Source organism: Gadus macrocephalus, chromosome 14 (genome assembly GCF_031168955.1).
Source record: "Gadus macrocephalus chromosome 14, ASM3116895v1".
Taxonomy (NCBI): Eukaryota; Metazoa; Chordata; class Actinopteri; order Gadiformes; family Gadidae; genus Gadus; species Gadus macrocephalus.
The window spans coordinates 13,338,183-13,362,332 of NC_082395.1; the positions used below are offsets into that span (position 1 = coordinate 13,338,183).

General features: G+C 44.1%; 1 protein-coding gene and 1 long non-coding RNA gene across 4 annotated transcripts; one reads left to right on the top strand and one right to left on the bottom strand.

Annotated features, from left to right (window-relative positions):
• Positions 1-389: 389 nt before the first annotated feature.
• Positions 390-24,134, bottom strand: galns (galactosamine (N-acetyl)-6-sulfatase). 3 transcript variants are annotated; one of them, XM_060072369.1, is made up of 14 exons: positions 23,975-24,134; positions 23,634-23,757; positions 21,947-22,021; positions 21,722-21,824; positions 20,973-21,116; positions 18,765-18,831; positions 18,553-18,680; positions 18,238-18,377; positions 17,798-17,901; positions 10,410-10,558; positions 10,124-10,226; positions 8,122-8,243; positions 2,881-2,998; positions 390-835 (listed from the first exon to the last, which is right to left on the bottom strand). In XM_060072369.1, the coding sequence occupies exons 1-14, from the start codon at positions 24,101-24,103 to the stop codon at positions 749-751; spliced, it is 1,593 nt and encodes a 530-aa protein (XP_059928352.1). In that variant the 5' UTR covers positions 24,104-24,134; the 3' UTR covers positions 390-748. The 3 variants fall into 3 exon arrangements, 1 of the variants encoding a protein (XP_059928352.1); XR_009529127.1 differs by lacking the exons at positions 390-835; positions 2,881-2,998 and adding exons at positions 8,988-9,048; positions 9,571-9,671; XR_009529126.1 differs by lacking the exons at positions 390-835; positions 2,881-2,998 and adding an exon at positions 9,571-9,671.
• Positions 11,410-15,389, top strand: LOC132472653 (uncharacterized). Its single transcript, XR_009529132.1, has 3 exons — positions 11,410-12,001; positions 12,117-12,261; positions 15,153-15,389. It is a non-coding gene; the product is annotated as an uncharacterized LOC132472653 (long non-coding RNA).
• Positions 24,135-24,150: the final 16 nt, after the last annotated feature.

A 24,150-nucleotide genomic window follows, 5' to 3' on the forward strand; every position in this document is an offset into this window, starting at 1 on the left:
ATGTGAATTTCTCCTTCTCAAATGTCCACTTAGTCAAGAGTGGATCTATCATCGAACATGGATGTTGTAATGCTGATGTAGGTGGTCTATTGAAATACCTTAAAACTAACTTCTGTAACCAAACATCTACCACGCAAAACCAAGGTCCTGGTCAAAACTATATGCCCTATTCACAGTTTCAGAGTTCTCTCTTACAGTATAGTTCTTCTAAGAGAGGTTAGTAAAGAGGAACTGGCAAATCTGTTTTTTCAGTGGCTTTAGAGGTGCTTACTACTGACTGGTTCTCTTTACCATCTCATACTCAATGTTATTGGTCAAGTAAAATACAGGAACATACCTGAATGTTTTGGTTGATTGAGGGCAAAATACAAAGGGGAATTGAGGTGAAAAAATAATAACAGGCAATTTTAATTTCATGTTTTCACAGCACAGCAGCTCTTACACAGCAACAAAAGAGACCAAGCTATTAAATTAATGAAGATTACTTCTTAGTTAAAGAGGCATCCTAATGATGATCAATAGTTTATAATATAACAGAGATGAAAAGTACTATTTCTTTAAATATTGCACTCACAACACATGTTTGAGTAACCGCACTGAAATAAAAATGAAAGAAGAAGTTTGATTGATGTCAACGTTAGACGTTAAACACATTAAAACCCATGTACAGCATATGCCTATTAATAGAATAGACGTTATCAAGTAAAAAGGACATGACAGAAGTATCTCTGGTGCTGGCCCCCTGCTCCTAGTGGGGCCACTCACACTTCCAGGGCAGGGACTCCGGCCCTTTGAGGCACTTTCCTAATTTCTCACACCCAGCAGGGGCCCAGTTCTAAAGGAGAAGGAAAGAGAGAAAGCTATTAAGAACTAAACATTCCTCAATTAAATGGGGAGATGAGGATAGACTCTTTAAACATCCCACCTAGCTAGATAGAGAAACAAGTGAAACGTGGGGACTTCTCAGGTTTGTGTGTGTGTGTGTGTGTGTGTGTGTGTGTGTGTGTGTGTGTGTGTGTGTGTGTGTGTGTGTGTGTGTGTGTGTGTGTGTGTTAAATGGTAAATTAATGTAGGCCTATACATCTTTCCCCATTTATTGTATTCCTTCCTGGAATCAAACACTCAACTCAAAGGATTCCAACGTCAATATAACTGTTTGCGTCCTAGAATGTTATTAGTGGAACTGATTATATTTGACCACTGGGGGGCATTGTTGTTCCACAAATAATCTACTCCGCAGTAGCTCACTGTTTCCCTTTTTCTCAAGGGAGAGGAGGCCAACCCAGCTTCTTTGGAAAATACTGCAAATTATGATGACAAGTAATTGATACTAAGTTATTGACACAAATTATTAAATTATAAATTATTCTGTAAGGGATGATGTATAGAACGCCGGTCATTATCGGGGAAACATAAGCCCCGTCAGGGAGAGGCAAGACTGCTTCGCGGAGTCCTGTTCGTCTGTCGGGGCTTATTTTCGTACCGGCGACGTTCTATCCATTATCCCGTTTATTACACGGCTAATTGCCAAGACGTCGCTTAGCAACCGGAGACGCTGGGGTTGATAAATTACCGGACTATATGCGGAGTGATATGAAAGACGGCAAAAAAAATCCGCTTTCCTTGACGGCGGTCGTTATATGCCTATCAACGGTGAATTATCAAATATAATTCACAGCCGGAAGTTGTGAAGTGCCCATTCAAGTCAACGGAGCAGCGTTCCACGGCAAAGAGAAGAGCCGTGTAAAAAGTAAGGGATAATGTAGGTCATTATCGGGAAAATAAACCCCGACAGGACGAACCGGACAATGTCTTCAGATTATTGAACATGTGTGTTGATTTGTGAAATCTGCAGTACAAAGTGAGGTTGAAAATATTTTTTAGTAAAGCCACATAGATTTAGACGTAAAGGAACGTTAAATGGCTTAAAGGAATTTGAACAGAGTTCAAAAGTCTAAATGATGTAAACAACGTTATCAGGCACACCATTTAGAAAAACGAAAATGGTTGGGAACAAATAAATTCACAGCTGAATGAAAAGCGCAAGGGATTGCTAAAAATGCAGAAATGTAAAATAAATTGAACTGAAGAATCTGAAATAGCCGAAATTTTATGTGCTCGCCTCATTTTTCCAGCCTAACGTTATTAAAATATATCCAATTGGGCGGGATAATCACCCAATCTGGCAACGCTGCCTGAACGTCGTAAAAAGTAGTTCAATTGAGCGAGAAAAACTGCCTAATCTGGCAACACGGAGTGCACGTCCTCGCTCTCTAACCTCAGCGTAAATTGATGAGACCAACTGAAAACAAGCCGACATGGAATTTAAACTTTGTTTTTGGAAAAAGTGTAAAGGTAATCGAAATTCTGTCTTCAGATTATTGAAGATACAAGTGTATTGATTTGTGAAACCTTTGAATGAAGGTTAATGATAAAATATGGACCAAGTTACGAAGTCTGAAGTAGTAGGCCTAAGTGTCAGAAAATGACCATTGACTTCCATTGTAGGAAATAGTATTTTAAAAGTAGAATATCTTAAAAAAGTATATAATATTAAAAAAATCTGAAAAGAAGCATGCGATTCCAAGCTAATAGTCTCTAGGTGAAACATTTAGGAAGGAGATAGGTTGGTAGAGAATAATAGAGAAAGAAAGACAATAGTTGAGCGCTGCATGCAGCACTCACCTAATTAATGTATATAATAATAATTCATTTTGAAGACTAAAAAGTAGAAGAGCAACTATCCTGCCTTTTGTTGTTTGGTTCTTTCATAGCCTTAACTTATCACTTTGTCAAATGTGTAAACTAAATAATCTAGCATGAATGATGCAGCGTGGTGGAGGTGAGTGAGTGAACGTGGGGTGTTGATGATGATGTTACCATGGCAGCAAGGTCACACATGTTGAGTTGAGGGGCAGCTGGAACCAGAGAGTCCAGATGCTGTTTTACAACTGGAGCAATTCTTCTGAGTACAGTCTGGTACTCCATGGACAGCACACTGTAAACACACACAAACACACACACAAACACACACACACACACACACACACACACAGTATAAATATAAGACAAAACACTCATACACAATGTATACAGTAAGTGCTTTGCATTTCACACATGAGACAAAACACATTCGTCTCCGGTGCCAGTGTTTAAAGGAGTGGGCCTCCAGTTGTGAGACATGCTAGTGTTTTTCCAGTGGAGGTGAGAGGGGTTGAAATGCTACGCTGTGACGCCCCAACGACAGCGCAGAGACACCATACTCCAGCTAGCATGCTAGCAGACTAGCTTGTTATATCAAACACATACAGAAAGACACATAGGTAATGCAGAAACACACACAAACACAATGTAGAGAGACACAAACAGACACACAAGGCAGGAACAGGCAGACAGAAACACAAATATGCCCCCCCGCAAACACACACACACACACACACACACACACACACACACACACACACACACACACACACACACACACACACACACACACACACACACACACACACACACACACACACACACACACACACAGGCTCAGGGTCCACTCTATGCCCTGGAGGGACAGAACAGGGCTCCGGCCCTGTTCTGTTCCGTCCTCCCTCCCTCCCTCCCTCCCCTCTGGGGCTGCTGTCAGGCCCCAGCGGCCCCAAGGCCCTCAGAGCATCATTACATCCACTGGGTCAAACCACACGGGGCCCCAACACTTTCAAAGGAGCACCATCCTCAATAGGACCTGTAGGGTTAAGCATGTGTGTAAATGTGTGTGTGTTTCTGCATGTGTGTGTGTGTCTGTATACGTGTGTGTGTTTTTATGTGCATGTGCGTGAATGTGTGCGTATGTCATTACATTGTCGCTTCTCTCACCACCAGCACCTGTGCCAAGACCCCCCCGCCCCCCTTCCTCACTCCCAAACCGGCCATTCTGATTGGCCCCTGGGGAGCGTGTGCGTGTATGAGGTGAAGTGTAAATTAGTGTAATAACCCCCGGCCACATCCCTCCCCTCCTCCCCACCCCTGGTCCTCACCTCTCCCCCCCCCCCCCCCCCCCACCTAGATCTCCCACAAGGCATTGGAACTTCCACCACCAGAGTAGCACCTGCTCCTCTCTTCTGCAGATGCTGTTAACGTCTTGAATTCCTCTTATAATAATGATTATTATATTGAGCTGTGCAATCAGGGCCCCCATACCAGTCCTCCCCTCCCCCTCCCCCCATACCTCCCTCCCGTCCCTCCAGCCCTCCCTCCTCCCTTGCCTCCATTCATCAGCAGGCTACAATCCTCAGGCCCCTTAGCTCCCCTCTGCGGCCACAGCTGCAATCACATTATGCTTTCCTCAATCGGGAAAAAGAGAAAAATACGATTGTTCCCACTATCTGTTTTTAAATTGGGACTCCTGCTTCCTGCAGGCCGAGAGGTCCTTTCCCTGTCCGACATAACGATGACGATTGAAACGGCTGCGAATGATTTTCTGCTTCATACTTGTGTTAAGAAGAACCTCAACACACGTATGAACACCGGAAAAGTGGTACCATTGATGCCATCATCGGTAATGGAATCTGTGGTTCCAATTAGGACCTATGAAGTCCAAAGTGCAACTTTCCCACAATTGTTCTCGGAAAAATTGTTGATTTGATGTTGACCACCGCATTTTTTCCCCAACCCAAATATGAAGCAGATTCTCCTATGTTAGGACATGGCTACTCGTGGCAGATACCCGTTTAGGGAACCAGCATAACGACCAGCTGCCGCCAGGTCCATGCGTCGCACGGACATGCATGAAGTGGAAGAAACGAACACGATACTATTCATTTATTTATTCACCAGCCCCCAATCCCCCCAAGCACACACCCATCCCCACACCCAAGTCAACACACCCCATTATCATGATTAGAAGTGGTAGCTTAAATCTTACTGGTGCACAGGCTAAATGTGGAATAACAAACAGGCTGTATGCAAATGAGCTGCTTTGATTTATATTCTATGACACCCAGGGGGGACGCAGCATTGCTCAGGTGTGTCACCACACTGATTACTGATTCATAAACCTACTGCTGGAAAACACCCCCACACACACACACACATGCTCAGGCTCACACACACACCCTTACATAGACAAATGCACTCTTACACACAAAAACACACACGCAGACTCACATGGACACTCACACACACACCCTAACATGCACATGGGCATGCACAAGATCTCTCTCACTCACACACACACACACACACACACAGCCTTACGTCGCACACACACACACACACATACTCACTCGCACACAAAACCCAAACATGCTCACACTCTCACAAATAACAACAACGACCAAACCCTGACGCATAAACCAAACCATAAAACCAAACCTAACCTTAACCGCCCCCCCCCCCCCCCCCCCCCCCCCCCCCAAACACACACACTCCCCCAGTGGGTGTTTCTGATCAGCGACGGAGGGGGAGACCAGCTGAGACCTGTCTGAGAGGGGACTCTGGGGGACTACGGCTCCCAGGGGCTTCTGGGCTAGTGGGGCCTGATGGGGGATCGGGGTTTGAGGGCTCTGGGTGTCCTGTCGTTAGGGAACCACCCTGCTGTCTTTTACCTCATTCACCAGCCGGCCATCTTGAATGGGAAAAATCGAGGCGGGGTAGTCCTTAATGTTTCAGCATGTGTTTTTTTAAATTGTGTTTGGTAACAGAATGTTTGTTAAACGCTTGTTAGCAGGGCTTGTCAACCTTTTAGCAGTTTGTTTGTAAATGCTGCTTTGAATTTAGTTCCAGAATCTCTCCTGATCTACAAACTTGGAAAATAACAATTTTGGAGTAATAGAAATACCATGGTTGGAAGTACATTTCTATAAAATAAATAATAAAATAAAATTGTATAATGTTTAAAATTCAGTGCAAATATTTACCCACAATTTGTTAAGTTTACATTTACAAATGCTTCCTGTCTTTTAGCTCTCTATAAATCAACGTGCCCGCTATACATTTCAATGTGTGTGTGGTCCATCAATGACGATTTCCACCACTCAACACCCACGAACCAGAGAACATTAAAAGAGAACACAGGCCAATACTTATTCAACATTTTGTAAACAAAATATGAAAAACATGAAAGAGCAATTTTCCTTGTTAAGGGAACTCAAGGGGAACATAATCTTTTTTCAGAAGACATCATTATTGTGTCTCCTATTGTTTTGTTTTATTATATCATTGTGTTTCTTGTCTTAAAAGATAATCCTTGCAGTGGCTTGAGTGTAGAATTGACTGGGCAGGTACTCTCTCTGTGTGTGTGTGTGTGTGTGTGTGTGTGTGTGTGTGTGTGTGTGTGTGTGTGTGTGTGTGTGTGTGTGTGTGTGTGTGTGTGTGTGTGTGTGTGTGTGTGTGTGTGTGTGTGTGTGTGAGATATTTACTGCATGGGTGTGTGTGCGTGTATGTGTGATATTGACTGCATGGGTGTGTGTGTGTGTGAGTGAGTGCATGCCCGGCCACAGTAGTGAAGGTATGTCTATAGACAGGCTCTACATCATCTTAAGTGGCTCTTTAGGTGAAGACAGAGATTAATGACAGCCAGCCTCCCAGGCCAGCTGGGGGACACAGCATATACACCCCCCCCCCCACACACACACACACACACACACACACACAACATGACAATGCATGCGCACACACACACGATTGTAAAGCATGCACACACGTGCAAACACTACGCAGACACTCGCAAAGCATGCACAGATACACACACAAACAATATAATACGACCTCATCAATACACATGCACACACACACACGCACACGCAAACAAACAAACAAAAAACTAAATCCCACACACATAAAAGGGTAGCTATATCGAGATACAGAAAAAGAAGGAGGTAATAGAGATATCTTTTCATAGAGAATTAATAGTTAGGATCTAAAAGCACTCAGATGACCTGCAACCCCAAGCATTGAAAGTATTTGGGCCTACATGAGCATTTGTGTGTGTGTGTGTGTGTGTGTGTGTGTGTGTGTGTGTGTGTGTGTGTGTGTGTGTGTGTGTGTGTGTGTGTGTGTGTGTGTGTGTGTGTGTGTGTGTGTGTGTGTGTGTGTGTGTGTGTGTACGCTCCAGCGTTAACCCATGAACGCACGTAAAGGATCAGGCAATCCCCAGCACAACACATGACTGCATATTGATTGGTTTAGCCTGTTTTGATTCCTGCCCTTGAATATACGCAGCGAATAAGAGATGGGCAAATCCAAAATGCCATTAAAGTTTTATCATTCAATCTCGTAGGAGGAGGAGGAGGAGGATGAAGAGGAAGAGGGCGGTTTGACAGAGTTGAACACTCGACAGCAAAGGGCAGACCGAAGATACACACAACAACAACACCGTACCCATGATGAAACAAAATATGGAGAAAAACAACGTGTTTTTAAAACGTCACACTAGATAACAAATTCACGGATAGTTTGCAAAGCTGTTGGTTTGTACTATAGTTTAAGAAGCAGTTGGCTTCATTCCTTACTTAATGCAGGAAATATGACAATTAATATATAAAAGCAATATCAAATAAGGAATGTGTAATCAAATAACAAATACCACTAGACTACCCAGTCAAACCACTAACCTCTGTCCTCTTCAACCACGAGACTATATCCTGTCTGTCATTACACTATATCCTGTCCGTCTGCCTTTAAGTTCTGAAAATGCTGTAAATATTGGGTATAACCAAACCATTGTATTTTACAACAACAAAGGGCCAAGATGGAGTTGTTCTCTGTGCTTCATCCTGACTGGTAGGACTGGACAAACTAGATCAGCAGAGGAGGTGGGGGGGGTACAAGAGGAGATCTTAATCATGATCCCTCCTGCTGGGTGGGCAAAGGAGACCTCTTTCTCATGCATCTCTTCCTGTCCTCCATCAACGGTTCTCTCTTGCTCCTTTGCTCTGGCACTCGCCTCGATAAGTTCTTTAGTAATAAAGACATGAATTAGACTTTGTGCAAACTTGAGTTCTGGCAAACATCTCAGTTAAGTGGTATACTTGTTACTCTTCTGTAATTTAAGTAGTACAACACATTTTTAAACGTAAGCCTCTCTTCCAGCCACATACACAACACATACCAGTCTAAAGCACTGACCTGATTGGGTACTTCTCCCCAGGGTCCCGCCCCAGATGGAAGATGAGTGGCTGCATGGTGTGCTCCTTCTGGACGTGAGTCGTGACCCCTGGTACCTCCTGGCCCGGGCAGAAGTTGATACCCTAGAACACACACATGCATATGTAAACACACGAACACATACGCACACACAAGCATGTTACCACAGACACAAAGACACACACACACATACATATATTAAGACATTGATTAACAACAATACAGTATGGCAGGTTTTTCTCCCGAATATGGCCTTGTAGCCAAATAAACGCTGAGAGGCCTTGTATTGATACGTATTTGTATTTCATGGTTGCTTGCTTTCATATTGCTACATGTGGCCTATTTGTATTTTATAGGGCCTGGGATTACCGATATCTCCACCTATCAGGGTCACACTAGAGAGAGAACCAGGCACTCACAATCACCTGGTATACACATCTCTCACAACCCCAAACACACACATAAACACAAACACACTCACACAAGCCCAAATTCACACACACTTACTCAGATGGTCCTATTCACTTGAACAGGGACACAATCACATGTGCGCACAACCACAAAATCCTTTGTGATGAAGTAGTAATCACAGAGTAATTGAGTCACATGCACCCCTTGATCCCCAGAGATAATGCACACACACAAAATTCATCAGCAGCCACAGCAGCCACAGCCCCTCTCTCTCTCTCTCTCTCTCTCTCTCTCTCTCTCTCTCTCTCTCTCTCTCTCTCTCTCTCTCTCTCTCTCTCTCTCTCTCTCTCTCTCTCTCTCTCTCTCTCTCTCTCTCTCTTCTCTCTCTCTCTCTCTCTCTCTCTCTCTCTCTCTCTCTCTCAATCAGAGGACATTACATGTGAAGTTCCACTCCAGTCCACATGAGCTGATAAAGGGACAGCTATTGATTCAGCGGCCCTGAAGGAGAGAGCAATTTAAGTGGGCGATGAGGCATACATTGAACGGCAGCCACCCTGGAAACCCTGCGCTATGGTAACAGCAGGAGGTGGGATAGGTGGGGGTAGTGGACAGTGGCCATGTTATACAGCCCCACTTGTATGGAGAGAGACACATGCAGACATACACACACCCCAACAACACATATAAACCCACACAGATACAAGCATGCACCCACACACGCACGGACAGACACAGGCTGGCACATGCAGGCATGTACACACACACACACACACACACACACACACACACACACACACACACACACACACACACACACACACACACACACACACACACACGGTATCTGATTCACTTTGAATTCAATCACTTGGGAGAAAAGCGTCTGGTAAAGGCACGCACGCAGACACACAGACACACAGACACAAGCGTGTCAACATGTATGCACATGCAGACACACACACACACACAAGTATACTAAGACAGACAGAAATACTGACACAGACAAAGAAACACACGCACAGACAGCCAGATTCCCCCAGGGAGCTGATGGTATCAGAAGGAGTCATGCTGGTGAAGAAGTTGATCTCACAGCTTCATGTCATCCCTGCTGGATCATCCCCCTGAGAGCGTAACACATTGTAGACCATTTACGGATAGATGTTCACGCAGACTCCATGTCTTTGATAAGTGTTTTTTTATCCTTTAACAAAAATATTTGTATATTTATTTAAATTGTTATTAATTATTTTTTTACAGCTTTTAAACTGTTTTTCGAACCAATGTTTTTCTTGTGTTGTGGAAAAAAGGGGGGGAAGTAAAAGACACCAAGAGTTAACGGGCTGATAAACGACAGAAGTATCCAGAAGTGAGTTCACTTAATTTGTATTCATTCACCACAAATCCTCCTTCTAGAGATTATAGCAGCAGAGGAAGCGTTAACATTAGCAGAAACCAAGAAGGGCAGTTTGTTTTGGCAGTAGGCTGAACCAAGGAGAATCAAGTTCCCAGGATACAATTATAAAACAATATTATAAAACTAGATAGAAAAGAGGAAATAACGGGAAAACCTCACAGACTCAAACTCCTCCAATGAGTTGCTCCACGTCCAATAGTGAGCCTTGTATGGTCCGAGCCTCACCGCCATCAGCTGATTTCCACGGTAATAAAATATCGGCCTATTGGAAGTTACATTTGTTAAAATCTTCCATGTAGCTCATTGCGAGAAAATAATCGGTAGTTAATAAAATTGCCTCACTACACAGGATGATTGATAGAATATAAAATATCAAGTATTAATTGAAAAAGTTAATTTCTGGATACAGGATACGCAAACACACACACACACACAAAGCTCTTACCGGTCAGTGAGGGAAGTGTTGTTTGGGTGTGAGTTGAGCAGGACCGGGGTGAGGTCCAGTCCATCTAGGGTCCGGTTTGGAGGACTGACACCAGCCAGGGACAGACTGGTGCTGAACAGGTCCATCAGACTGGACAACTGGAAACTCACCTACACACAGGGGATACAACATATCCATATTACACACATTATTATATGACCAGCCAGCCAGCCACAAATGATAACAACCCGATTTCAATATCATACACTCACAGAAATACACACACACAACACATAAACAAACCCACAGACACACAGGAGACCCAACAGAACACATAGACACAGTATTATATCACCATTACCTGGCCTACAAAAAAGCGCTTTATAAATAATACATTTTTTAATAATACATTTAATTTAGAGGCGCCTTTCAAGACACCCAAGGTAAATGTAGCGTAGTGTCCACCATCTTATATTCTACAAATGAAGAAGGCTGGCTGCCGTTGTTTACAGGAATCTTACTATAAACACTCCTAAAAACCACTCCCACCCAATCAACCCACAGAGTCGAGCTATGCTGTTTCACGTCACACAGTTGCACAGCCAGTTCAATCGACACAACATCGTTTTAGATTTTTTGGAATGCTGACTAGTTATTTGGTGGGCCGCAATCTTACATATTGCGACTATAACACAGAATTATCTATATAGATAAATATTGAAGAACCATATTAGTCTCAATGTCACCTTGGGAAACTTAAAGCCAATCATGTTGAAAATAGGTTGAATAAAACTCAACTCAGACATGAAAATAACAAGGCATGACCCATGCACAAACTCGTTTTTCTTCGAAAATAATTCTTATCTTCCCGACTTATTAGGACATTTAAATTGTGCAATGAATACCAATTCATTCCTGCCTTTCATGGTTTGATGTTTTATTCCATTGGCCATATTGAATATTTGTCTGAACAAAAGTCCAGAATAGACCAATAGGACATGGTGGAAGAGATAGAGAGAACTGGAGAAGACGGCAGTTGAGAATAAGAGGAGAGGGGAGATACATTAAATTGAGGGCAGAGGAGAGATGAAGATATGAAAATATAAAGGAGGTCAAAGAGAAAAGGGAAGAATGCAAGAGGAGGGGCGAGAGAATATGAGAAGACAGGAGAGACGAAGACTAGGGAGAATGAAGGAGAAGTTTGCAAAGAAAAGAGAGGAGAGGGAAAACAGGAGAAGAGAGGAGATGAGCAGAGGACAGCAAAGTTAAGAGTGGAGACAGAGCATAGCTGGGCAGAGGAGAGGCAAGAGCAGAGCTGAGGAGAAGAGAGAGGAGAGCAGCGTTGAGGAGAAGAGAGAGGAGAGCAGAGCTGAGGAGAAGAGAGGAGAGGAGAGGAGAGGAGAGGAGAGGAGAGGAGAGGAGAGGAGAGAGGAGAGGAGAGGAGAGAGGAGAGGAGAGAGCAGAGCAAAGGAGAGGAGAGGAGAGGAGAGGAGAGGAGGGGAGAGGAGAGGAGAGAGGAGAGGAGAGAGCAGAGCAGGGGAGAGCAGAGAAGAGGAGAAAACAGGGCAGCAGAGGAGCGAGGAGGAGCCCTCGGTATGACAGGTTGAGCCGTAGTAAGCAGCCGCCGTGGTGAAAAGCTTTATTTTATTTATAAACTTTGAACTATTTTCTGATAAAATGCAATTTTTTCGATGTCATCCTTGATCTCGGGTTCCATTCTGTGCTCAGGAGGAGACGCCTCGCGCCCCATCAGATAACACTATCAGCACCCCACAGACTATCAGCACCCCACAGACTATCAGCACCCTGCACCCGTTGTGGCGCCACACTGCACTATCAGCAGCCAGCACCCGCGCCACAGCCTCAGCAAACGGTATGCCTTCACCATGCTGCACATACATACACACACTTACTCAGATACACACATATGTACATATACAGTGTATAGATATACAGTATACATATACATACACATACACATATATACATATACAGTATATACATATACAGTATATATACACACACATACACATATATACATACACACATATACAGTATATATAGACACAGATACACATATATACATATACAGTATATACACACACACATACACATATATTGTGGCAACCCGGCCCGGGCCAATTAAGGAGATGCAGAGCACCTGAGGAACAGGTGGAGAAGCAGGGCTTAAATAGCCCGCTTCTCCACCCGTTCAGGGCTCTCCCAGCCCTGGAGCTCCTGTACGGAGACACCAGTCCCCGTGGGTGACGGGGGTTCCACCCACGGGGGATAGGACCGTTGATTCCTCTCAGGTTTTTACTTTCTTTTTTGTTTCTTCAGCGAGAGACTTTATGTTTGAGTTTGGAATAAAACGTGCCTTTTTGGTTTTTCCCCGCGAAATGGTGTCCTGTTTGGGAGGAGGTGGTTCGCTCACCGTGCCGGGTTGGCACAATATACATACAGTATATATACATATTCACATATATACACATACATATATCACACACACATATATACATATATGTATACTATATATATATACACACACACACACACACACACACACACACACACACACACACACACACACACATATATACATATATATATATACACACACACACACACACACACATATATATATATATGTGTATATTTATATATATATACACACACACACACACATATATATAATATACACATATATATATATACGATAATGTATACAATACTGGTAAGAAACAAGGTTTGTTAATTTATTGCCACATATCATTAAATAGACCAACAGTTGCAGACACAGGACCACATATCATATGTGTGTTAAGTTTTCTTTGCCGAAATTTACAAATTTACAATTTACATTACTGACAACTCAGTGTTTCTGAAGTTGTAGAAGAAAACGCTATTCATGTGTGATTTAGGCCATATTATTTGGCCATAAACTGAGCCATTTGAAGTTTGAAATTCATGTGGTCATGCATCTGTCTCATCGGAGACTGCGAACACGCTGTCGAAATATAAACTCGTCAGATTCAAATGCGCTCATGGCTCTTAAAGGGGATAGGAGATGGCACTCTCATTGGTTTACACCCAAAACACACCTACAGGTATTCAGTCCAACACATTTTAGATTTGCATCGGACGCAAGAGCCATTTGGCCGGCGGTATAATAGCAACCGCGCCAGAGATCCGCCCACATAGCTACTTGCATTTCGTGCTTCTCACAGCTTTCTTCTAAACCTAAATACATGCATTATCAAAAAATGCAGGAATTACTATCTGTTGGCCGGCTATATCTTCAGACCCAGCCTAGCTCACTTAAAAGCTCTAACCTAAATTAAGGTCCTTCAGAGTTCTAACCTAAACCAACATCCTTAAGAGCTCTTACCATCCTTCAGAGCTCTAACCTAAACCGACATCCTTCAGAGCTCTTACCATCCTTCAGAGCTCTAACCTAAACCAACATCCTTCAGAGCTCTTACCATCCTTCAGAGCTCTAACCTAAACCAACATCCTTCAGAGCTCTTACCCTCCTTCAGAGCTCTAACCTAAACCAACATCCTTCAGAGCTCTTAACATGCATCCTTCAGAGCTCTAACCCACATAAGCCCTAACCCTAGGAAACACTCATCAGCCTACATTAGCCTGTTTAAAGTATCAATATCAAAGTAAATTCACCTGCACCACCATCACCATCACAATGAGCCCTGAGTTAGATGACACAAAGGATGTTGAAGAGGACAACAAAGAAGTTAGCTTACTTGCCACTATACTATACAATAAAAACCTCAACTGGGGAGAATCTAGCAAGGGCACTTATCTCTCATTAGCTGGCAGATTTCATTACCCAGTGTGTTTGCATGGGAGTCTATGGACCTCTGTGGTCCATGCAGCGTCTAACAGGCTGCTTATCGCCGCCTGCAGCCAGCCCAGCGCCTCTGGGCCGGACCCTGTCTGCTGCCTGATAAGCCTCAACAAAGGGGATTAGGACGGTCTACAGCTATGTGTGTGTGTGTGTGTGTGTGTGTGTGTGTGTGTGTGTGTGTGTGTGTGTGTGTGTGTGTGTGTGTGTGTGTGTGTGTGTGTGTGTGTGTGTGTGTGTGTGTGTGTGTGTGTGTGTGTGTGTGTGTGTGTGGGGGTTCCAAAACATTCCCCCAGCTTGTGTGGAGGGAATTAACCCACGGCCACCCCCCACACACACACACACATACACATACTATTCTTGTTCTCATTCCAACACATTTCCTGCCTTTCTTGGGAGAATCATAACAGGCTCCTCCTTCAAGCAGCGATGTGTCTGTAACATGATGCACTTCCTGGTTCGACAGGAGGTTGGGGAGGGAGTAACGTGCTGTGTTGATCCTACAGAATTGAATATGCCAAACCGATATGATTAATAAGAAGACATCTCTATTGATGATGTCATCAGTATGATTTGTTGTATTCATAGAGCAACCAGCTTGACCTCTCTGATGCCTCACAGAAACGTGTCATGGTTACAGGTTGCCTTCAGAGGAAAACATAACAGACCTATGCTCTCAAGTAAAACAAGCCCTTGATGTTCTCAGCCAGAGATAAATAAAAACAATTTAAACTACAATAAACTAATTAATTAATTAATTAATACAACCTTTTCGAACATTCATCTAACTAAATAAAGTTTTAATTACCTCTTTCCCACATATTATATCATTCTTATCCAAGCCTTTTCTTTTCCTATTAATCCTCCCTTCTTCCATTTCTCTCTCTTGATTATGCTTACAGAAGAATTCAACAATGTCTGGTGTATTTCCTCTCTAAGTCAGGGCTGATCTCCTATCCCGACCCCAGGAGGCGGAGAGCCGAGTGTCTGATCAACCCGGTAGCACTGCTGCTCCTACAGAAGGGAAGGGCTGAGCCGGGCCAGGGCTGCCTTCTGCTACAAGCTGCTTACCATACGTTTACAGCCAGGAGGATCAGAGAGGAAACCCACCCAGCCTGGAAGAGGAGCAAGGAGGGGAGGAAGAGGAGGAGAAGAGGGGAGGGGAGGAGAACGGGAGAAAGGAAAGGAGAGCAGGAAGAAAATGAGATGGGAAGGAAGAGGAGAGAAATAGAATGAGAAGAGGATAGGGACAGAAAGGGAAGAAGTAGAATGAGAAGGAGGAGAAAAAGAGGAGGAGGCAAAGGAAGAGGAGGAGATTAATCTCTCCCCCCGCTCCTCCCCCCTCTCATTCCTCCAACCCTTCCTTCCCTCTCCCACCAGCTCTCCCCAATCCTCCCTCCCTCTGCCCCAACTTCCCTCTCTCCCCCCTCCTCTCTCCCACATCCCTCCCTCCCCCTTCCAGAATGTCTGCTATATTCAGATAGTGTGGTCCTCATTAGGTCCAATCCAACCTCAGCAAACACACAAACAGATTAGCTCCCCATCCCTCTACACTCCGCAGCACTATCTGGGTGTTGCATGCTGCTGCCAGATGAGCCAGGGGCCAGGCTTATTGCAGCCTCCGCCCCCCCCCCCCCCCCCCCCCTCAACAAGGCCTGGCCACCCCGTGTCACAGCCACCCCTAATACAATTAAAAGTCATTTGCAGAACGCACAGGCTTAGAGGATGGGAGGAGAGTGGGGTGTGTGTGTGCTTGGGGTCGGGGGGGGTCTTTCTCCACACACATATGGCCCTTCTCCATTGGTAAATTTCGCTGTGGTAAGTCTTACCATTGATTTGACCTCTGATCTGCTTTCACTACTAGTTAAAAGGCGCCAAAGTTGTGCTAAGTCGCCCCTGGGACGGACCCTCCTCTAACCAGGATGCGGTCATCCCTACTAACTGCCGACTATATTCCTCAAATTGACACTAAATACAATAACTGTGCATTGTTGTGTCAGAGACGCATCGCCGTGCACACAAGTATAGGTAGAAGTAGAGGCACACAAGTATAGGTAGAATTCTCATCAGCATAATTCGTTACTAATTATTTGTTCCCATTACTACATAGGCCTTACTAAAAGGGATAGAATTCACCAAAGTAATTTTAGTTTGACGTTAATTGTTTAGAAAACAAAACAGCTTATTGAAGAAGGACCCATCCCTGTTGTGGCAAAACCGGTCAAGTAGAGATACAGTTGTAGTACAGCAATTTAGTAGTGTTCAGCTGTGCGGTCATCTTAGAGATACAGTTGTATCTGACCACACTACAACACGAACCCAGCGTTTTCACATTTATCCACCTCAGCGATCGTTTTTGAAAAGCATTGTTTTCAGTGTTGGAATTCGCTGTTTTAATGTGGACGGAAGGGCTAAACGGATAAATATTTATACGTTTGTAGATTTACACGGGTTAGTGTGGACAGGGCCTTACTTTGTATCGTTCACGATATACGCAGCATCGATGCAGCAACAAAGTATAAATAACAATGGATCCCGAGTTCCTATACTAGGCATTATGATAGCGGTCCTCTACGTTGTGCAGCGAAGTCTAGTTAGTAGAGATGCGCTGATGAGCTGTAATGTCATACCGATTTTGAGTTGCGTGTTCCGCATCCCGACAAAAGCCTGTTGGCTCGCTTAAATGTCCAACCACTATGAAATGTCCCCTGTTGTCAGCGAACATGGCCAACGTGGTCTTAATATAGCCCGATCAATAACTAAAAGCCACATAGAAAGAATAAAGCATCCAGCATATGATTTCAACAATATGTGTGAGGGCATGGCCTACGCAGCAGGGATGATCGCACACGGGAATGCTTGGAAAACCAGCGGACGAGCGCTGGGCGGAGATTTCAGAAGCAGGGAGATTATAGAAAAATATACTTTTTCAGCCGTTTGCCGTTTTTCTAGTCAATATGTTAACCTACTTATTATTTTATTTTACCGGGACCCGCCCGCAATTCCTCCAAGCATTTATTTTTTTCACACAATCCACCTAACCCGTGGATTATCTACTGTGTCCGCGGGTATGACCGCCAACCGCGCATCTCTACTAGTCTTTACTTTATGTTCTTTACTAGTTAGTAAACACTTCCCGTGAGCTCCAGCCGTTTGCGGTATTCCCTCAAAGTCAACAATGGATAGGCCTACGTCATGCGATTCCCCCAAATTTCTGGCGTGCCAAACATTCGTCGTGGGGCTTTCGAACGTCACAGAAGAAAAACATTGCATATCGCAAGCATGACACATGACAAGACCTCGTCTCGTCGCTGAATTTTCAAAATCGTGCACGATTCCCAAATTTGTCTGCGACGAGCGAATCGGGGCAAAATCGGGCTGAAATCGTGTAGTCTGAACCAGCCATCAGAGATACAGTTGTAGCGCTTCTGGACAGTAGTGTTCGTGTGTGTAGTCATGCTAGAGAAACAGTTGCAGTACAGCAGGTTTGTAGTGTTCAGGTGTGCAGGGCGGAGGTGAGTGGGTGAAAGCAGGGCAGCAGACTCACCGATGCCCCAGGGATGTGCCCCGGCCACCAGGCCACCGCTGGCTCCCGCATCCCCCCCTCAAAGGTCGTCTCCTTCCCACACAGGAAGGGGCCATTGCTGCCACCTGGGGAAACACATATAAAGACACACACACACACACACATAAAGAGACACAAACACATACACACACACACACACACACAGGTAGACAGGAAGTCCAAACGCACACACACACACACGCACAAAAGCACAGGAAGACACAAAAACACAGAGACACACGCACACACACACACAAACAGACATAGACAGACAAAGGTAGATAGGCAGTCCACACACAATAAATGCATAATAAATACACATTCACACACACACAAATTCATTATACAAACACACACACACATACAGTACAAACAATGGGTGTGTGCGTATATCAGACAGCAGCTGTGTAGGAGGCTCTTACTTTCGTTGGGGCCCGACATCACAGCTGCTCCATTGTCTGAAGTGAAGAAGACAAAGGTGTTTTGTTCGATGCCAAGAGTAGACAGCCATGAAAGGATCTGACCAACACTATCATCTATCTCCATGACCGCATCGCCATACCTGCAACACAAACATGCACACGCATGCACACACACACACAAACACACAAAGCCACACACAGTGTTTACACACATAAAAACAGCATCGCCACATACACAGTGTCAACATCCACAAAAATATTAGTTCAATGAGCTGAATTTGTATGGCCCACACACAGAGTGGAGGCGGAGCTTACCGGCCCCGACGGCTCCGCCCCAGGAAGCGTTTTGAGGCGTAGACGGGGGAATGGGTGGAGTCAGGGGCCCAGTACAGGAAGAAAGGCTTGCTGCTGAGGGACTGTTGGTGGATGAAACCGAGAGCTTCCTGTAGAGAACAATCAACAAATCAAATCAGACGGACTGGCAGACAGGCAGATAAAGAGACAAGTGGAGTCAGATTGATAGATACCTGTAGGTAGAGCTGGGTGAGGTTGGACTCTCCTGTCTTCCTATTGATTTGAAACTCTTCATAATATCTGGAAAACAAAGATGCTGCCAATGTGGAACCAAACAGCACATCAATCCTTGGCTCTGCTGTCGAATATAGATTAACTTGTATACCCATGCCAAATTTGAAGTCTATATCTGAAAAAAATAAAAAATTATGCATTTGTTTGAGGCTCGCTTATCCAAACCGAGGCATGTCTCCAATGCAGGCCAGGCCTTAAAGCGGTACACATGTAATTTCTCCGGCAGCTCCGGCGGTGGGAGCTCGGCAGCAGTCCGGCAGCTCAGCTCCGGGAGTACAATCCCTTTCTCCTCCATGTCGCGGTTCAATATGGACTTCAGAGAGTCAAGGCCAAACTTCCTTTCCCCCAATTCTTCTGAACCATGGCCGAGATATCCCCCACCTACTCGTCTTTACTTGTTGTGGAAGTACCAGAGACGTCAGACGCAGTCTTTATGATTCATAATATCATCCGAGGCGCACATAGCTTTTGGCCGTGATATTAATATCATATAAATAGCTATATATTATATGATATTATTATTATATTATATAGATGTAAAGCTCCAGGAGCCGCAAACGGCAACAATCACTTCTCCTCCATGCTGTGGTTCAGTCTGACAGCTCATTGGTCAATGGGCAGCAGCTCATTTGCATTAAAGTTACAGACATCAGAATCAGAGCTTTCTGAAGGGACTGAAACAGAGGGGACTAGCGGTAGGCAAGATTTTATTTCCAGCAAACAGCTTCAAAAATATGTTTTCTGGAACTCATATACTATGGTATATGAGTTCCATAATATGTTTCCGTTAAGAAACATGGTTGGTGATTATTTTTATATGCTTACTTCCAATGCCATTTTACCATACCGACCAAGTTCACAATATAACCACACATTGAAGATATCTATTTCTCAAAATATAGTCTAATATGCCCTTGGGAGTCTAAATGTCATTGCGGTATAGAGGTATTGCTTGGGCCACATGACCATGGGGGTCGCTGGTTTGGAGTCATGTCATGGAATCAAACATTGTTTACTATCATGTATTTATAAAGCTGTCATCGTGTAGGACCCCGTCATGGTTGCTTGCAACTATATTTATTTTTGTTTTTGTTTTGTTAATCTGAAAAAAGCATTTCTGACGAAATAAGAATTGCAGAAGCTCACCAACCATTGAATCAAACCATGCTTTTAATAACAAGAATTAACTCAATCTTAATAATATGTTATCTCCAATTATCTCATAATTTATCTAATCAGGCTATTTAATTTTATCTGGTTCACAGCACCCAAGTCATAACTTTCATGCCTTCATGAAAATATTTTGTTTTTTTATTTATAAGATTGGCCTATAGCATAATAGCCAGGGATATATTAATTATGATATGGCCCCTTAGATTGTAATGTGCGCAGTTTAGACAGATTTGTAGACATTTTCTAAGCGTTTTGGAAGAAAAACTGAAAAATCCTCTAATGCCGCTTTTCCACTGCATGGTACCAGCTCGACACGACTCGACTCGACTCGACTCAGCTCGCATTTTTTGCGTTTCCACCGCGAAAACATGGTACCTGGTACCTGAAGTGGCTGCTTTTTCTAGTACCGCCTCGCTCTAGGTTCCAAGCGAGCTGAGCCGATGCTAAAAGGTGACGTCGGCAGACGGCCGGCCACTGATTGGCCAGAGAGTGTGACGAAGTCACGAGAGCGACATGGCAACCATGCTGGTAACATCCATAGCAGCGCCGCAGCCAACATATATTCCACTTCTTCAACTTCTTCAACATGCCAGCTAATAATAGTAATGTTATCGATGTCCTCCATTGTTGTTATGTGGGTTCTGTCCATGTGTGGGTTGCGTAGGTCTTGTTTGCGTCGCGTACAAAAATACGTCACGGCCCTTTCGCGCAGCCGACCCCGCCCACGTCCAGGAGGTACTATTTGCGGTGGAAAAGGACCCGTGCTGCTACCGTGTCGAGTCGTGTCGTGTCGAGTCGTGTCGAGTCGAGCTACATGTGCGGTGGAAAAGCGGCATAATTCTCAGAGTCCAAAATTTGACCGACATGTGCATGCCTCTTATTTTCAGTTTCTACTTATATCAAGATGAGTAGAAACTGAAAATAACCTGAAAGCTAATCCAGATGGTAAAGGTCATGAGTGTGTGGGCTCCTACCTGCCGACCATCTCAGAGTTGTTGTAGACGGGGACGTTGGGCCTCTTACTGCTGTTGTAGGGGCCAAAGTGGCAGTTTGGGGCACCAAACCACTGGTCAAAGCCGTGCTCCAGGGGCAGGAACTTGGGCCTGTGGCCTAGATGCCTGCACCAAGACATTATTCACTCATAACCAAGGCTGTTTGAAATAATACCAAAACATATGCATATCACAGGAGCTGTGGACCAATCGTTTTGGGTGTGCAGAATACTGTGTTCATATAAAATGTTCATGTATACTATACAGGATATATGCGTCCATGTCACAGAACATTTACTTATAGCCATAGGCTGTAAACAACTTTGTATATGCATTTATATGAGTACTTGGGGAAGGGGGAAACCCAACCAAAATGTTGCTTATTGTTCTGAATGTTTGATATACGAGCTTCGTAATTATATTTACAATTATACATATAGGTTATTTCCGATTAGGAAATAGCCAACAGCAATTCTCTTCCCTAAAATATACACAAAAAAGCATATCAAAAGCACCACAAAAAAAGTTAAAACACACGTGTTGATATACATTCCTCTAGAAATGTTATTATAAAACGCATTCTTGATGCAGAAACATTGAGATTCAACTTATCCATACTTTGCAGAAACATGGTATATATTATACCCACATTGAAGATAAGTGAATTTTGGTAAAGACTATGCACAATATATCATACAAAGTAACAGCTCTTTGACATCCTGAATCCTCACCACTTGCCAACTATCTTGCTGACATAGCCTTTCTTCTTCAGTAGACGGGGCAGAAGAATCTCATCGCTGGAGATCCCGCCAACCATCTCCTGGGGGGTGTAGGCTGAAGAAGTAACTTTAACTTTAAGTATTTTGAATAACATTGCAGGAAAAACATATGAGCTGAAAATTTGAAATCTGAACATAAACTACATTGTATCTAATATATATGAAACAATATCAAACCATTCCGTGCGTGGCCATTCGTGGTGTAGAATCCATTTCTGACCGGCAGTCTTCCTGTCAGAAGGGAGGCTCTAGCTGTATTTCAAACAGAATATATTCTAGTTTTTGCCATCTGCAATACTGTAGTTATCAACATTTATTTAAGGACAACTAACCACATTGTTCATAAACAAAACTTCAGTTCACTTTTGGAGATTCACATCATTGCCTGTATGTGATGGTATAGATTACACATGTCATTTGTGTGTGTGTGTGTGTGTGTGTGTGTGTGTGTGTGTGTGTGTGTGTGTGTGTGTGTGTGTGCAGGGCTCCAGACTAACTTTTTCCTTGGGTGCACTGGTGCGCCTACATTTTTAATTTGGGTGCACCAGTACGTATTTATGGTGCACCCAAGTTGTGAGTTGTTGAGGGGGGGGCGTTGGACCGTGCCTGCCTTGCGCTGAGTTGTTGACGGGGGGGACGGGGGGGGGCAGCTGCACCGGTTGCACCGTCGATATTTACGCCACTGATTAATAATATTTTGACCATTAAATAAATGCCTTAAATAAATGCAGAATCTGTATCTCTCATAAAGAATATCGTCAGACAATGCCAAGGGATCGGTTCTGTCCCGAAAAAACCTCTGTCTCCGGAGAGACGCCTGTACGATAAGTGCGCCGAGGTCCATGGGAACACCCACAAATGGTGACGAAATTATCGGAGGGGGGGTAGGAAGCTGCGTACGCCGATATAAGTAGCCGATCTCCGGGTAGACTCGCTGAAAAGCTGCTCCCGACCAGGTTTGGTTGCGAGCGTAAAGGCCGATTTAGGGTCGTTTTAGACGCAGAGACGTAAGCACGTAATTTACACAAGGGACTTGTTTTAGACAAGTTTTGATTTACGGTTCCTTTAAGGTTCCTTAAGGATTGCGCGTGTTGCAAGGGGATTCTCCGCCAGAACAGTAGGGGGAGCAACGAACGAATCTGTGGGCGTGGAAGTGGAAATCGTGAGACTCCTGAAAGGATGTGGTTAGCTGGCCAATCACAGTCTTTGCGAGCTGCGTAGGGCCGTAGTGTTTTAGTCGCATAGTCAGGAATTTTGGGCGACGCACTTAAGCACGTAAGGGGGGATATTTTACCGCGCAAGGGGGGGTTATGTATCTTACGTGCTTACGCGTTACGTCTAAAACAGAGCATATATCGGCCTTAAGTCACCATGGTGATACAGCGACGCTTAAAGAGATCGACTTTCATGGTACAGCTAACCCAGGCTTTCAGCTCAACATACCTCGCTAACCCTCTAATCGAGCTTCGTAGTACAGGCCCCTGGATTGGGCTTCGCGGGTTTGTTTACCGGCGTTGCTATTGTTACCGGTCTTGCGTGTTCCAAGTTTATTAGGTATCTAATAAATCGCTGTCTAATCAATACTTCATTCACTGCCTCTTCCGTGGTCATTACAATATTATGAATAGACTGCTCTGTAAAAAAAAAAATTATACCAGATACATTTTCAGTCGCACCGGTGCGCCCAAATAAAATATTTGGTCGCACTACCCCGAATTCTAGGCGCATGTGCGCCCAAATTAGGCGCACTCTGGAGCCCTGGTGTGTGTGTGTGTGTGTGTGTGTGTGTGTGTGTGTGTGTGTGTGTGTGTGTGTGTGTGTGTGTGTGTGTGTGTGTGTGTGTGTGTGTACACAGTAGACTCACAGGGGGAACAGAGTGGGTTGGCTGTATAGAAGTTGGGGAAGAGCATTCCCTGAGCTGCCATCTTATCCAAGTTCGGGGTCTCTTTGGAGGGTTGGCCGAACACCCCTAGATCCCCCCAGCCCATCTGCACAGCCCAGGAACATGAATTATAACATGGCTTTGATGAAAACAAAGGGCATTAACACACAGGTTTTGTTGTGCAGTGTCTATCGTTGTTATAAATAAATAAAAAATAAAACACTGACTATACTGACACACTGACACACTAAATTCCAAACCCCAAACTCGACATAGGAAGTGACTCAACAAGTGAGATATAATGGTTCACAAGAGCCACTTACGTCATCCATAAGCATAATGATAATGTTTGGAGTTGAGGCATTTACGGGGGTCGCTGACACACATCCATATGTTAAGAAAGAAATTATAGTGAAACTTTTAATGAATGTGTCCATTGCAGCGCGAGTCATATGACCGATATAGGAAGTGATTGAGCTTGCTTGATTTAGAATTCGCG